The 16,185-nt window shown below is 42.2% G+C and overlaps 1 protein-coding gene across 2 annotated transcripts in view; it reads right to left on the bottom strand.

Moving 5' to 3' along the window:
- The window catches only part of mapkbp1 (mitogen-activated protein kinase binding protein 1), a 262,295-nt gene that overhangs the window by 227,624 nt on the left and 18,486 nt on the right, over positions 1-16,185 (bottom strand). For both annotated transcript variants that reach the window (XM_063052886.1, XM_063052893.1), the window contains exon 2: positions 15,184-15,275. In XM_063052886.1, coding sequence (XP_062908956.1) covers positions 15,184-15,275 — 92 coding nt within the window. The remainder of the gene's footprint in view (positions 1-15,183; positions 15,276-16,185) is intronic.

Raw genomic sequence — 16,185 nt, 5'->3', positions numbered from 1 at the left:
GCCTGGTTCAGATCGCTGCTAGAAGCAGCAGGACCTGGTTCAGTCAGAGAGTTAAGTGCTGGGTCAGACTGACAAGGTCAGGGTGTCGGGGTCCGAGGCAAGGTGGGGCCAGTTCAGGTCGCTGCTCCACACATTTACTCGGCTCTGTGCTGCACTATGGGACTCTCTTGCGGGCTTCAGTTCAGAAACACTATTTGCTCATGGTTACTGTTTGCATGATGTTTTTTTAACTGCAGATTGAGTGTTCCGCAGTCTTTTTTATTGGTTATTTTTTTTATTTTCTTATGGACATGATACGTTTTATTTATTCCCTGCACATTGGGTGTCAGTCTTTTTTCAGATACATGGGGTTTATTTTTGGGTTTCTGTGTTTTGTGGCTGCCTGTTAGGAGACAAATCTCAAGGTTGTATAATGTATACATACTTCAATAATAAATGTACTTTGAACTTTCACGCATCTGAAAATTCCCATGATCCATTGATGACACCTATGGGTGCCGACACTGAGAAGAATGTTCACTGTCAGTGTCAGAAACTTTACAAAAATATAGCATTAGTTTTTATTTAATTTCTCACTCCTTCATCATTCCAGTTCTTTTTTCATACAAAACGATTTACTGTTTGCGAAAATTTCCAGGATATTGTTGAGAGATGTGATCTAAAAGAAACACTGTCATTTATCAGACAGTTAAATAACCACATAGTTTACTCAATCCTTTTGCCAAGGGATGCTGTGCTGTCTGTATTTGCAGGTTTTGTTTGGCAGTCATTGGTGACCATGGCACAATGCCATGATGTTGGAATAAGAGATTTGTGACATACTGTATTTATGGATGCAGGCTCTGAAGAGATCATGAGGAGGCGTAAGCTATCCGGCCTTTGACCCTGCTCCACCATTCACTGAGACGTGACTGTTCCAATGTTTGCACCATTTTCCAGCGCTGTCCCCACACTGATTGATCCCCCAAATAACTAAAAATGTCTTAACTCTGTTTTGAATTAACTGCACCTGAGTTTCCACAGCCCTCGAGGGTACAGAATTCCAAAAATTGCATCATTTTAGTGAATAAAATTACCTTCATCTCAGTCCTAAGCAATTTACTGTTTATTTGTTTCTCTTGATTTAAAACTCTTCAGCCATGAAATATGTCCTCCCTGAATCCAGCATGTAAAACCTTACAAAAATTTTATAAACTTCACAAGACCTCTTCTGATTCTTCTGAACTTTAGTGCAAGGGTTCCCAGTTTGGGTTCTAGAGAATACAATCCCAGTCTGCTCAATTGCTTGTCATATGACATACCTGCAATGCCTGGAACTAGACTAGTGAGTATCTGAGGCACTCACTCTACGGCAGGTGTTCACAACCTTTTTTATGCCATGGACCCCTACCACTAACCGAGAGGCCCGTGAACCGCGGGTTGAGAACCCCCGCTCGAAACAAGCACATGCCTTTCCTAGGGAAGGATGTCAACATTATACACAATACTGCTGCTCTATTCTCACCGGTACCATGTGCAGCTGAAGTAGGAATTTCCAGTATTCAAATCATCTTGTAATAATCATTTACATACCATCTGCCTTCCTGATTGCTTGCTACAACTCTATGCTGACCTTCAGTGATAAGCTCAAGAGTATTTGAGTCCCTCTAAGTTAACCAATATCTCACCATTTAACAAATACTGGCGAGGCCTTATTTGGAGTACTGTATGCAGTTTTGGTCACCTGCCTACAGGAAAGGGATAAATAAGATTGAAAGAATACAGCGAAAATTTACGAGGATGCTGCTGGGACTGGAGGGCCTGAGTTATAAGGAAAGATTGAATAGGTTAGCACCTTATTTCTTGGAACATAGAAGATTAAAGGGAGATTTTATAGAAGTAGCCAAAATTATGAGGGGTGTAGATAGGGTAAATGCAAGCAGGCTTTTTCGACTGAGGTTGGGTTGGACTACAACTAGAGGTCACAGGTTAAGGGTGAAAGTGAAAAGTTTAAGGGGAACATGAGGGGAAACTTCATTCAGAGGGTGGTGAGAGTGTGGAATGAGCTGGAAAGCAAGTGGTTCATGCGAGTTTGTTTTCAACATTTATGAGAATTTTGGATAGGTACATGGAAGGGAGGGATGTGGAGGGCTATGGTCCAGGTGCAGGTCGACGGGAATAGGCCGTTTAAAATAGCTTGGCATAGCCTAGATGGGCCGAAGGGCCTGTTTCTGTGCTGTAGTTCTCTGTGACTTTTTGACTCTACTTCTCTGTTTTGTATTTCAAAGTAAAATTTTTTCCACCTGGATTTCCATTTACCATGTTGTCACTGGCTCACTTAACAAGACCACGTCTCCTTGAAGCCTCTTTACATCCTTCTTGATTATGAAACAAGTTGGGGCTAAGCCAATGGCAGGTGAATTCTGTAACAACATCTTTTCCAGTCCCTGGGGACTGATGTTGAACTGCCTGCAATCTGGCTCTGTCTGATCCAAGTTGGCTGATAAGGCCAATGTGGGAACTGCAGACCCTTCCACAGATAGGACAGAAGCTGGTAGGTGTGTAGTTTGTGAGAGAGTGCACAGGCTCTGTCACTCATGTGGGGTGCCCATGTGATGTCAATACATGGACCCAAAGTTCTCACTGCTACCATGAATCCTCTTGCTCCACTTTCAGCGATCATTGGCTTGAGATTCCCTGGAGTCAGTGGAGATATTGCAACATTTCAGGGAGGCTAATCGCACACCTCCATATCTTTTTCCCTGCTAACTACTTCTTGTGACAGGACTCAAAAGAGTGCCTGTTTTGGGAGTCTGGTATGGGGCATGTGGACGATAACTGGAGCTTTGGCACTGGAGATGTTGGCCTGGGAGAAGATACTGATACTGTTCTCCTTGGCCTCTCACTGGATTTGCAGGAATTTGCAGAGATGGTGTTGGTGGTGTCCCCCCCACTGCCTACAACAACACCTACTATGGGTAGTCCAAGTTTCAGAAGCACTGAAGTGCCATTCAAGGCCATTCATAAGGCTGAAAAGTGTGATGGCAACAATCTGACGAGCAAATTAAGAGTTTCCCATCAGAAGTACCCTCCACAATATTAAGCCACCATGTACCAAACGTGCTTGCTCAACTGAACTGCAGTCAGGTATTTATGGAATTAAATCATGTGTTCACTCCAAATTAATGAAGAATGAGGAAGCTATGCCTCTTTAACCCCGTGAGTTCCGTTATCACAGGGCTGATGGTAATGAACCCCTTCACTTAATTTTAAACTTCAGTCTTCTGATAAGGCACTCTATTACAGATCCTTCCAACAAACTTCTCAGTTTCTTCCAATAACGCTTTGTAATTGGCAATGCGATGACCCCACATGAGTCAGCAAGGTTTCCTCTGAAACACACACTTAATGCTCAACACATGCAGTATTAAACGATGATTCGCAAGGCCTGCTTTGAGATGGTTAAGGAAATGCCAAACATATACAGTAATTTAATCCTCATGTGATTCTCACTCAACTCAGAATCGATGCTAATCGCCAAACAAACCTCTGATAAATGAAGATTTCTTTCTTTACAAAGCTCAGCAATTTTCCAACTCTTATAAAATAAACTGTTTGTTTCTTAATTTATTACGAAGAAAGTGGAACGATGAAGAAATGGCAAACACAACCTGAAATCTTGTACTGTGATTTTCTTAAGTTTCTGTAAGTGACAGCAGTTTTGTGCATGCCTGAATCCAGTCCTCAAACACCAATGTAAATAATGGATTAACTGATAATTAATTTGTGATAATAACAGCAAAACCTGTCTCTAATCTTTGCCTCTCTCCATTGAGCCTGGTGCTAAGACCAGCCCAAGATTCTATTCCCTTGGCCTCCCACCTGGAGCTACAGCAACGGCCAATCAGCACATCAACCAAACTAAACGTCAGTGGAAATTTCTTGATGTGATGTCCTTAAACACCAAGCTCACTGTCTGTCTCTACATTCAGGCTTCATGTCACCTTTTAGAGGTATTGAAACACCTCTGCTGGAAATTCCATACAGACCAACGATCTTTTATTTGTGAGATTCACAGGACAGTGTTTTAAGATTTCCTTATGCAACACATTAGTTCCAGTGTGATGTTCTCTGTTGGTTTATTGCGAGGTCTTGCAGCTGCCAGCACTTTGCCTTGCAGATATAATCTCTGCAGCTGGTCCTTAAAGAAACTCTGTGGAATACAAGAAGTCTCGCTGCTGCAGGGAAGCGTACCGATTTCACGAATTGATGTCACAATGATGGGGATGTAGGTGAAAGGGAAAATGCTCCTAGTGGGTCCTGGGACTGTCCAAACTGCTAAAGAACAGCCCTCCCACTCCACCCACTGGCTCTACATACGGCCTTAAGTTAAACTGATTTTCAAATGTATAGCACAGTATTATTTGGAATTGTGCATTGGGATTTCTAAGTTCATTTCTCTGGGCTTCCAATCCAGGCCAGCTCTTTCATTGAGCTCTCCCTCACAACGACTGAAGCTCACTTCCTTGCCCCAACCATTGCCTCAGCCTCATCAGATCCACAAAGTACAATGGAGTGCAAATGTAACAAGTCCAGAGCCACTAATGTTCTGTTTGACCAGTCCCTCTGATGTTACACCTCACCCCTCAAAGATCACTGTGACCGCAGCCGGGCCAGATTTGGCTCTCAAGCTCCTCATATTAACTTCTGGTCACGTTTTGGTCCTTGTTCCTTCAGCCCACTAGACTGATGAACTTCCCATCACCCTGATCCTCTATCAAGTTCTCAAAGTTCAAGGTAATTACAACCCTGAGATTTGTTTTCTTACGGGCATGCTCAATACATCCAATAACCATAATACAATCAATCAAAAGCCACACCAAAAAGGCGGACAACCAAAAGGCAACAAGCTGCACAAATAAAAAAAGAAAAGAAATAAAAATAATAGTAATAAATAAGCTATAGATATCGAGACCATCAGACGAAGAGTCCTTGAAAGTAGGTCTATTAGTTGTGGGACAACTCAATGATGGAGCAAGTGAAGTTGAGTCAGGTTATTCCCTCTGGTTCAAGAGCGTGATGGTTGAGGGGTAGTGACTGTTCCTGAGCCTCGTAGTGTGAGTCCTGAGGCCCCTGTACCTTCTTCCTGATATCAACTGTGAGAAGGGAGCGTGACCCGGGTGGGGAGGGGTCCCTGACGATGGGTGCTCTTTTTCTGCGACAGCAATCCATGCAGACGTGCTCAGTGATAGGGAGAACTTTACCCATGACGGGCTGGGCTGTATCCACTACTTTTTGTAGGATTTTCCATTCCATGGCTGTGATCCCATTCCTGGGATGTGATCTCGTTCCTGGGTTGTGATCCCGTCCTTGGACTGTGATTCCGTTCCTGGACTGTGATTCCGTTCCTGGACTGTGATCCCGTTCCTGGACTGTGATCCCGTTCCGGGGCTGTTATTCTGTTCCTGGGCCACAATTCTGTTCCTGGGCCGTGATTCCGTTCCTGGGCCGTGATCCCGTTCCTGGACTGTGATCATATTCCTGGGCTGTGATTCCGTTCCTGGGCTGTGATTCCGCTCCTGGGCTGTGATTCCGTTCCTGGGCTGTGATCCCGTTCCTGGACTGTGATTCCGTTCCTGGGCTGTGATACGTTCCTGGGCTGTGATTCCGTTCCTGGACTGTGATTCTGTTCCCGGGCTGTGATATCTCCACCACACATCTAAAGAATTATGTCAAAGTTTTAGATGTCATGTTGAATCTTCACAAACTCCTAAGGAGGTAGAGGCGCTGTTGTGCTTTCTTCGTAACTGCACTTACGTGCTGGGCCCCGGATAGATCCTCTGAAATGATAACCCAGAGGAATTTAATATGGCTGACCCTCTCCAGCTCTGATCTCCCATTGAGGACTGGCTCATGGATCTCTGGTTTCCTCCTCCTGAAGTCAATAATCAGCTCTATGGTCTTGCTGACATTGAGTGAGAGGTTGTTGTTATGACATCACTCAGCCAGATTTCCAGTCTCCTTCCTGTATGCTGATTCGTTACCACCTTTGACTCAGCCAATGGCAGTGGTGTCATCAGCAAACTTAAGTATAGCTCCCCTCTAGAGAACATAATCCAGGCTGGCGACAGTCACCAAGAGAACAGTCTCAAGGTGTCCTGCGTTGAGAAGTAGCTCCCAGCATACTTGAAGAGACATATTGGAAGGAGGACTGAAACAGTTCTGGTTTATAAACAAGAGAAAATCTGCAGATGCTGGAAATCCAAGCAACACACACAAAATGCTGGAGGAACTCAGCAGGCCAGGCAGCATCTACGGTAAAAAAGTACACTCAACGTTTCGGGCTGAGACCCTTCATCAAGACTGAGGCTACGTCCACACTAGACCAAATAATTTTGAAAACGCCGGTTTCAAGTAAAAATGACAGGCGTCCACACTAGGCGTTTTTCAAAATATCTCTGTCCACATTAAAACGGATATTTGGACAAATCTACTCCTACTGGGCATGCACAGACACATCTACAGAAAACAAGTGAAGAGGAAACGGTATAATATTTACGTTTCCGCGGCGGCATTTTACTATTTCCATTGGTTAAAAACTAGAGTACCAACAACAACAGCGAAAGAAAGTTTTCAACAATGTCTTCGAGGAATACAAAGAAAACCTCCACTGGAAAAAGCAGACCGGACTTCTTCGTTTAGACAAGACAATGAAGTCGAGCTGTTTCTGCGAGTTATAAACGACTACAAAGTCAGCAAAGCAGTGGAGATGTTTAACTCCAAACAAGCTATTAACGTAGACAATAAAGTAAACAACACACGCATGAAGCCGTCCTCTACCCAAGATCAACAAGAGAGTGGAATCTTCTGCCGCCAGACCGTATGTATTTCTGTCATTGATATTTTTAAAGATAGACTCAATCAAATCAATTTAGGGGATCTAGTCAAAAAAGCTCACTTTACAATTTAACTCTCACGCCGTTCACACCGACTGTGCGTTATAACAGCCGTCCGGCAGTGCTTACGCAGTACCAAGCACAAGCAGAAAAAGCATTGTTGTTGTGATGTTGTCATGACAGCGTTTTAAAATATCTCCATTTACCCCGTCCACACTACAACGCGCAACAATCGTTTTCAAATTTACACACTCTGGAGAGTGTTTTAGAAAAGCTCTGTTTCGGGGGATGAAAACGCCGTTTCAATGTGGACAGAGGGTCAAAACGAAGAGAAAAAGCTTCGTTTTCAAAATTATGCGGCGTAGTGTGGACATTGCCTCAGCCATCAGAAACGTCGACTGGACTCATTTCCATAGAAACTGCCTGGCCTGCTGAATTCCTCCAGCATTTTGTGTGCGTTACTTTGGATTTATAAAAAAGTGCCTTTCATAGCATTAGGATACTTTGCAGCTACTTTACTTTAGAAGTATTGTTCCTATTGTAATTGCTGACAGGAAACACAGCGGCGAGGTTCCAAAGAGATAATAAACAGCGGGCCTTGTTTAGTGACAGTGCTTTCAGGAAGGGCACCAGGAGGACCGATGCACTTCCAAGACCTGTCAATGTACAAGGGTAACACTGAAGCTGAAAGTCCCGTTTTCAGCAGTACCAGTCTTGACAAGAACTCACAGCCTCTGACTGTGATCTCCTGAACCAGGAGGGCTGGCATGAGGCCGTGAAAGGTAATAGCTACATGTTTAAGAGTAGCTTCGACCTTTGGCTCCCCACCCAAGCCATCGCACCCCATTTTAGTTCCTTCTCTGCTGAAGTAAATATAATCTCTACCTCTGCAAATCCACTATTACATCATCCTTAATATAATCACAGGCACATTATTACAAAGATCAGAAGTGAGCTGCAGGGAATTCTCGATGTGCAAAAGAGCATATCTCTCTCTCTCTCTCCTCTACCACTCACTCCATTTACAAGTAAATAAATTAGAACAGGAGGAGGCCACTCTACCATTCAGTAAGATTGTAGCTGATCTGCATCTTTACAAAATGGTTTAGTCACATTTTTAAAATAATCCTTCTTTATTTCCGTACTGTGAAAAATCACTTGAATGCTGAGTTCCTCCAGCGTTTTGTGTGTGTTGCTGTGAAAAATCAAGCCTTCTATCATCACATCTGACAGATCTGCACAACTTTGAGCCTGGAAAGATGTACACCTCTGTCTCCCACTTCACACTTGCTCCCACAATTGCACAGAAAGACTGAATGGTGAAGAGAAAGACAGCAAGTGCCAACATACACACACTCACATCTTGACTCCCGGTCAAGATGGCGCCTGCGTACAGCGCAGCTTCAGTCCACATCTTCTGGAAAGATAATGAAACCATATATTTCATTTCTTTCGTGGCTTTTACATTTGTTTTTCATTTTGATTGTGATTCTGGAACTGTTGGAGCCTGTGATTTGCTGTTTAGAGATCGGTTGGGTGTTGCAGCACTTTGTAGTCTCCGAGGGGATTCTGGGAGGCAGAGGCAGTGTCCCAAACTCTCATAGGAAGAAGGCTACGGGATGGGGCGTGGGCTGATGTTCAACTCCATTTCGCCAATTAAAGCTTCCATTGTTTGCCAATTAAAGTGACGAGATTGAAACACCGAGGTGAATGTGGAAGGTGAGCGCTGGCTGCCTGCCTTTTGATCGCTGCTAATATCGCTCTGCTGTGGAGAGGGGAGATTGTCTTTTGACCACTGGTGGAATCACTCTGCGCTGGAGAGAAAAAGGCCTGCTACTGTATCTGGAGAATGTTATTCAGGTTTTCTGTGTTTTGGATTTGGACTTGGACTATAGACTTTTTTTCAGTCTTATAGTTTTTTATATTCTGTGTTTTTTGCCTGATCTTTTTCAGGTTATTATGTGTGCAGGAGGGGGATTTGGGGGTCAATATGCCTGTTCCGCTTTTGCTTGTTTTTTTTTGTGTGGGGAGGGAGAAATTGGGGGTTGATAATCTTGCTGCCGTTCTTTTCTTTCTTGGTTCTGCGGCTAGCCAGAGAAGAATAAATTCAGAGTTGTATAGTTTGATAATAAATTACCCGTGAATCTTTGAACACACACACACGCACACATATACACATACAAACACACACACACTCTCGTAACGTGAGGACCATCACACACACACACTCACAATTTGAGGGCCCTCACACTCAGAATTTGAGCCCACACACTCGCAAAAGCAACACAGTATACATAATTATCTCGCCGGTGGAAAAAAACTCTCGGGAGCAATATGTGGGGGAGAGTGGAGTGTGGGCTAATGATATAGATCTGTCACTCAGTGACAAGTGCAGCGTTTTTGTGGCCTACTTCTAAATCTGAAAGAGCAGACTTAGATGAAGTGCAAAACACTCTTCAATTATTCACCAATTTCCATTTGCTCCGTACCACACTGAAGCCTTTATCACACTCACCCTTCCCCCAGCCCTCCTGCTCCAGCTGTGTGACCTGTGAATTAATGTTTTCGCTACGAACGCTGTGTAAAACACACACACACACACAGACACACACACACAAACACACCCCTACATACACATACACACATATTCAATTAAACTGGAATCTGAATGGGTAGGTAAACAATCATCTTTATTCCATGTAAACTGAGCAGGAACTGTGTAGAGTTACACTATGAGTAACCCATGCCCTATAGAACAAACAGCATGCCACAGTTACTCAGCAAATAACCCTTTACCCTGCTGAATAAACAGCAACTCCATACAAAACACCATGAGAGAGTGTGAGCCACTAAATGCTGGCAAAACTGAAACCTCATTGGACCTTTAAATACCTATGGAGTACAAGCTGGGAAATCCCATGTAATCCTGATAGCAGGTTAAGAGAACTTTACTAACAAATTTTCTTATCACTGAGCTGTTCAGGCTATGTCAAGAAAATGATCGTGTTTGACATTGCCTGGTGGTGTGTTTTATAACCTCAAAACTAATTCAAAACAAAACATGGGAGTCCGAAATATGGGTCTAACTATATATATACACACACACACACATACACACACACAAGATTACTCAAGTATTATTGAAATATTAAATACATGACCATTTTTAACTTTTTAAAAAGTTAATATTTTCTATAGCTTATGTGAAATTGTAATTCCTGGAAATAAAGAAGGGAATAACAAATTAATTTTGAGGGACATAGATGGGGCTTTTAATACGAAACTTTGCCCCATATGAAACAGGAGGTCACAAGTTTCAGGTAAAGAAGAGGGCCGAGGTGTAATCTGGAATGCACTGTCTGACAGGTGGTGGCTGCAGAGATGTCCATGACATTAACAAAGCATTTTAAATGAGTACCTGAATCAGCAGGTCAAAGAAAACTACAGACCAAGTGGTGGTAAATGCTGGTATCCAAAGGTAGTTAATGAGCAGTATGGACTTGATGGGCAGAAGGGCCTGCTTCTGTGCTTCAGGTAGCAGAATTGAAAAGGAAGTACTGGAGACATTAAAAGGATTAAAACGAGACAAATCCTCCTAAAACTCCTGCCCGCATCTCAGGCTACCTACAGAAACAATGCACATAAAAAGGAGTTCTTCCAAATTTCTGTATCAGTCACAACCAAATGCAAGGTAGCAACTAAAATGCCAATATTTAGGGAAGCAGGGAGAGAATAACAATAGAGAAGACAATAGAAGCCATTCTTTGATTTGTGAAGGCAAAGCATTTCTTGAACATATCTTGTTCACTGAAATCTTGCTAAAACACCCGATCAAAATGAGACTCACGAATTTTGTTCCAATGCATTTCCGAGGGAAGAGAGAGGCACATTATTCATTATAGCAGAAAATAAGTTCAGAAACTGAATTTGCAAACCCTAAAGACACAACGGCTTTAGAACGAAAATTTGAAACATGTAAATAGAGGGAAACCAGTACAGAATGTTTGGTAGCAGTATCAGCAGTTGGCAAAACGCTGGAATCCATCGGGGTTACTAGACACACCTACACAGAGCCATTTAACCCCCAGCCAGTCATTGAGATGTAGGAGAAAACTGGAGCACCAGGGGTAAACGCCCGTAGAAACAGGAGAAGCAGAGGTCAAAATCTGACCTGGGCCACTGGAGCTGAGAGACATTTGCCTTACCTGCAACACCACTCTGCCACACCACTCTGCCACATGTTCTGCGACATCAGACACTTCAGAGGTTAAATCAGAAGAACAAAATACCACTTAAATCAGCAGAACCCAATTAGTGTTTCTTTGGTCAACTAGGTCTGGGCATCCTTGTACATGAACTTCCAAGTAAACAGGCAGGTAATGCAAGCGGTTCGGCGGATGGAGTAAAATGCCATAATGAGATAATGCAAGACATTAATCCCTCTCATTTAGAGTATTGTGAAGTTTAGTTTTGCTCAGTCCTTAAAGAAGGGCACACTGATTGTAAAGAGGCATGCACTAGGTCAGTGCTGACTCACAAGCATGATTCCAACAATGAGCAGGTTATCCGATGAAGATGTAATATTAGGATGTCAAAGAATAAGAGGTGATCTTATTGAGACACAGGAATTGACAGAGTCAATGCCACCAATCTGCTTTCTCCAACTGGAGGGCGCTCTCTGAAGACCTGTCATTTGCAAGTTGACCTGAGTAGAATTCTTTTTTCACGCAGAATGGCGGAAACCCTCCTGAAGGGCAGCACACTTAGATATTGAGCATACTTAAGGGTGAGATAGATCATTGTTTTGATTTCACAGAATCAGAGTCTGCGAGAACTTCAGGTCAAACATCAGTCGTAATAATGAATTGCACAGCAGGCTCGAAGACGCTGTTTTAGACACCCTTGCTTCTCGAGTTCATAGGATTTTAAGAGCTGTAAGATTACCTGCAATACACTGGCCAACGTCTACCTTTCAGAGAACATTACAAAACCAGATGAATCTAGTCATTATGTTTTTGGTGTCCACAATTGCAAATAATACTTCATTCACTCTAAAGTGGATGCACAGGGTGCTATGAGAATGTAACTCGTTCCTTCCAGGTTCATGTACTTAAACTTTCCAAATATACACACACAAATTACCCAAGCAGAACCATACATACTCCAGTGATACAAACTGTTGACAAGCAAAATTAATTGAAAAATGCAACAAATACCATAGATCCAACCCATGATATCTTCTCACAGTTACCATCAGGAGCCCCCGCCACCAGGTTCAAAAATGGCTACTTCCCTTCAACCATGGGTTCTTGAACCGACTCATACCACACTAATCTCTAGAGCAGTGGTTTCCAAAGTGGGCAAAATCACTCCCCCCAGGGGTGGTGGGAGTTTCTAAAGGGGTGATAAAAGGTGTGGTGGGAGAGGGGCACTTGATACTAAGGGGGGGCAGCTGAGGGATTACAGGTTTAAGGAATGAATTACTTAGCAATTATAAGCATTTGATTCTCAGTGCCTCATAATTGATCAGAACAATCACATAATCACCCCATCTCTCGCTGACACACATTTATCTTAAACTTTGTTCAAAGCGCATTATAGTTGTTGAACTTGGCAAATCATGAGAAATCTAGGCTGAAGAAATCATGTTATTTCTGGGCTGGCCCCAGCATTATTGCCATTTACTACTGATGTACAGTATTAGCTAGTTCAATTCCCAGTGACACAATTCCTGTGAATGAGGATACGGCATTCAATGGGATAAAGTTCAGAATCTGCCCTTACAAACTGCCTTGACCACATTTCTTCAGCCCACAACCCAACCGAGATATCGCTGTACCACTTTGTGTACCTCCAGACAGTGAGTGAAGTTTTGCCTAAGTTAGGATGACATCATAACTTTCCCCTTTAATGATCGCGGAACTTAAGGTTGGACTTAAACAATAGGCGATTCATCATAATAGTTAATCCATTATGAAAATGGCAGAAGCAGTTGAAAAGGAAAAGAAGTCTAGACAGTATCCAGCATCTGCAGATTTTCTCTTGTTTGTAGACAGTATAGTGCGGAATATCTGAAATATAGATTTATACCGGTATCAAGCAACCAACAGCAGCCAATGTGTCTGTCGTATGAAGAAGTATTTACAAATGAGACAATGAGATCATCCAAGCCCCTTGAACATTTGTTGAGAATATACTTTAATAAAGCAAATAAGAACCTGGCTTATTTTCAGTTGTTCCATGAAAATTTTCAGAAATGGAACACACTTCAAAACCCTTTTGCCAGCACTTTACAACAAAACAGTGATGGTTTACGTGCTTCATACATTTCATTGCTCATTGCTAAATCTGGAAAGCCCTATACAATTGGAGAAGGACTGATTCTGCCAGCAGTAAGGGAGTTTCTGAGTACGGTTTTATATAAGTCACCAGACCAAATAATTAAAGTAATTCCACTCAGCAACAACTCTGTTCAAAGAAGAAATGTCAGAGTGTGGAAGACACATTGTGAAAAGTACTTAGGACAAACAAATTCACTCTGCATTTGGATTAGTTAACTTTGCCAGGCAACAAATCTTTGCTTCTTGGTTATGTTTGCTTCATGAAAGATGAAAGTATGGTTCAAGAATTGTTGTTTGCAAGGGAAATAGAAACAGATACAAAGGGGGAGTCAATATTTCAGGTTGTTGAGTTGTTTTTCAAAGGGGAAGACATTGCACTCACCAACAGGTGGGACACTATCAATGATAGGACACAACATGGGATTACTATTTCTTCAAAAATGCCGTATCTAACGAATTTACCATTCACTGTATAATTCGCAGACAACATTTTGTTGCAGAAAGCCTAAGTAATCAGCTGCACAAATTATTAAATACTACTATCACAGCGGTAAATAAAACCAAGTCCCATGCTCTCTACTCTCGACTATTTCGAGAGCTTTGTATTGAGAATGATGAAGAGTTTGAATACTTGCTGTTGTGCACAGAACTCAGATGGCCCTCAAAAGGAAACCGCCCAAGAGTCTTTTATGCACTTTTTTGAAATTGTGATAAAACTCTTTGAAGACTCATTTCATTCAGTAAACAACTCAAGAATATTAGGTATGAGATTGCTTATTTGTCAGAATAATTCACACAGATTAATGAAACCATTCTTCAATTGCAAGGACTTATCAAAGTCAAGTCAGTTGTCTCAACATTTCTGTCCAAGTTAATCCTATTTAAGTGTAACAATGGCTGCCACGACCTTTTCCAATTTCTGGGCCTCACTGAGTTGGAAGAATACCAGATGATGATCTTCAAGTATACTGTACCCACATGGTGTGCTGCATAAAAACATGTCAGAGAGATTTCAGGATCTTCTATCGATCCAGATGCCAGATTGGATAATAAATATATTCCTAAACACTTGTAATGAGGAATTAACAGGAAGGATGGAGGAGGAACTGATCTCACTACGAATTGACTTTGAGCTGAAGCCAAGGTGCAAAAAATCATATCAAGACTTTTTGGTTGCAGAAAGAATGTTATCCTGCACTGTGGGAAATGGTCAAAATGTTCTTTATTGCTTTTCCAACATCAAATTTAGTGCAGCACGGTTTCAGTGAAGTCGCCCAACTTCTTTCAAAGCAACGAAACAGACTGCAAATTACTGAACGTGGGGATCTGAGACTCCTTCTGAGTGACACTCAGCCTGATATGGAGAAGCTGATATCACTGCACCAAGCCCATCTGTCACATTGAAAGGTGAAAAAGCAATGAATAGTTGGACTATTAACGTACACTCTAAAAATTGTCTTTACTGTAATTACATAAAATTGATTTTGTATTTTTGCTTTAAATAGATTTGAATAATTTTTGCAATTATATTACTGCTTTGAACTTGCAGTTCCTAGTTTTATTCACTGTGCATCATAAGTCAAAATTCCTTATAGCTTTTATGTTATGGCCGGAAAGGGAAAGGGGGGGGGCATTGAGGGTGTGGTCTGGGAGCCAAAAATCCCCAAAAATGCCCAAAAGTATTTGGGAGCCACTGCATTTGCATTTAGCCAAATTATGACCACTTTGGTCACTTTGCAATTAGACTATTTTTGTTCTACTTGTGTTCTTTCTTGTGAAGATTGTGTTTAATGTATGTTTGTTTCTCTTTTGAATGGTGTTTATTGATGTGATGTGACTGTGATGCAGCTGAAAGTAAGTTTTTCATTGCACTTGTGCATTTAACAATAAACTTGACTTTGATCTTGTGATGCCAGGATGGACGAACATAGTTCACTGGGGACAGAAATCACCATTCAAACACTCACCCTGATGGGTAGGCCACCAACCCCGTCTTCGAGTCACACGCAAGCCCACTGCTGCCAGAGACTGTGATACCCAGAACCTTCTCCAAAGTCACCTGTGGAGAAAAGAAGAACCAGTTGCAGATTATGACAAGAAGGAGACTGGCTATGATCATGCCCTTACAATGACTATATGTCAGTTGCATCAGGTTGGGGGAGTTACACCAAACAGTGCATCTTCTGCTTTGGTCTGGAGATCAACTACAGCAATCATAATCTGTAATGCAGTCAGATTTGACAAGGCGTTATCACCACTTTCTACTATTTTTGTTTGTAAATCTATTTCAGCCAAAACTTGAACCAAGTTACATACACTCTTGTCCTTGTTAACAACAACTCAAATACCTAAATGCCTTCAAATTTCTTATCCTTGTGTACAAATCCCAGAACAATCTCATCTCTAACTAACTTTGTAACCTCCACTACTGGTCCCTTGTGCACCCAGTAATCTCCTTCCCCTGGTTATTGTGGTAGTGCTTTAGGCCAGAGGTCCCCAACCTTTTTTGCACCGCAGGCAGGTTTAATATTGACAATATTTTTGCCAACTGGGGGGGCGGGGTTCAACAGTGAGTGACAGGGAATGAGGAAAGGTGCAGCTGACTCATATCGTTTCATATCGCCAAATCATATCGTTTCCTCGCGGCCAGGTAGCACATGCTTTGCAGCCCGGTGGTTGGGGACCACTGATTTAAGCTACCTAGTACCCAAATTCCAAAAATCCCATCCCTATCGTTACCTGCCTCTCTTAAATCACCGCTCCTCGGTCCAGTCTCCTTGAGTAATCTGGGTTAAATTTCTACATGATTAAGTCAAGTGCCTTGGGATCTCTTCTTCTGTTGAAAGCAGTACTTAATCACATTATTGTTAAGACCAGCACTTTGCAACAACAGCGTAACATTCATTTGAAAGGTGGTTCAGACACCACAATAGGGTGACATATCCAACTTCAAAGTTCAAAGTAAATTG

The sequence above is a fragment of the Mobula hypostoma genome, chromosome 1 (assembly GCF_963921235.1).
Source record: "Mobula hypostoma chromosome 1, sMobHyp1.1, whole genome shotgun sequence".
Lineage (NCBI taxonomy): Eukaryota > Metazoa > Chordata > Chondrichthyes > Myliobatiformes > Myliobatidae > Mobula > Mobula hypostoma.
Note: the sequence above shows the minus strand (reverse complement) of the source record. Positions and strands in the feature narration are given on the sequence as shown.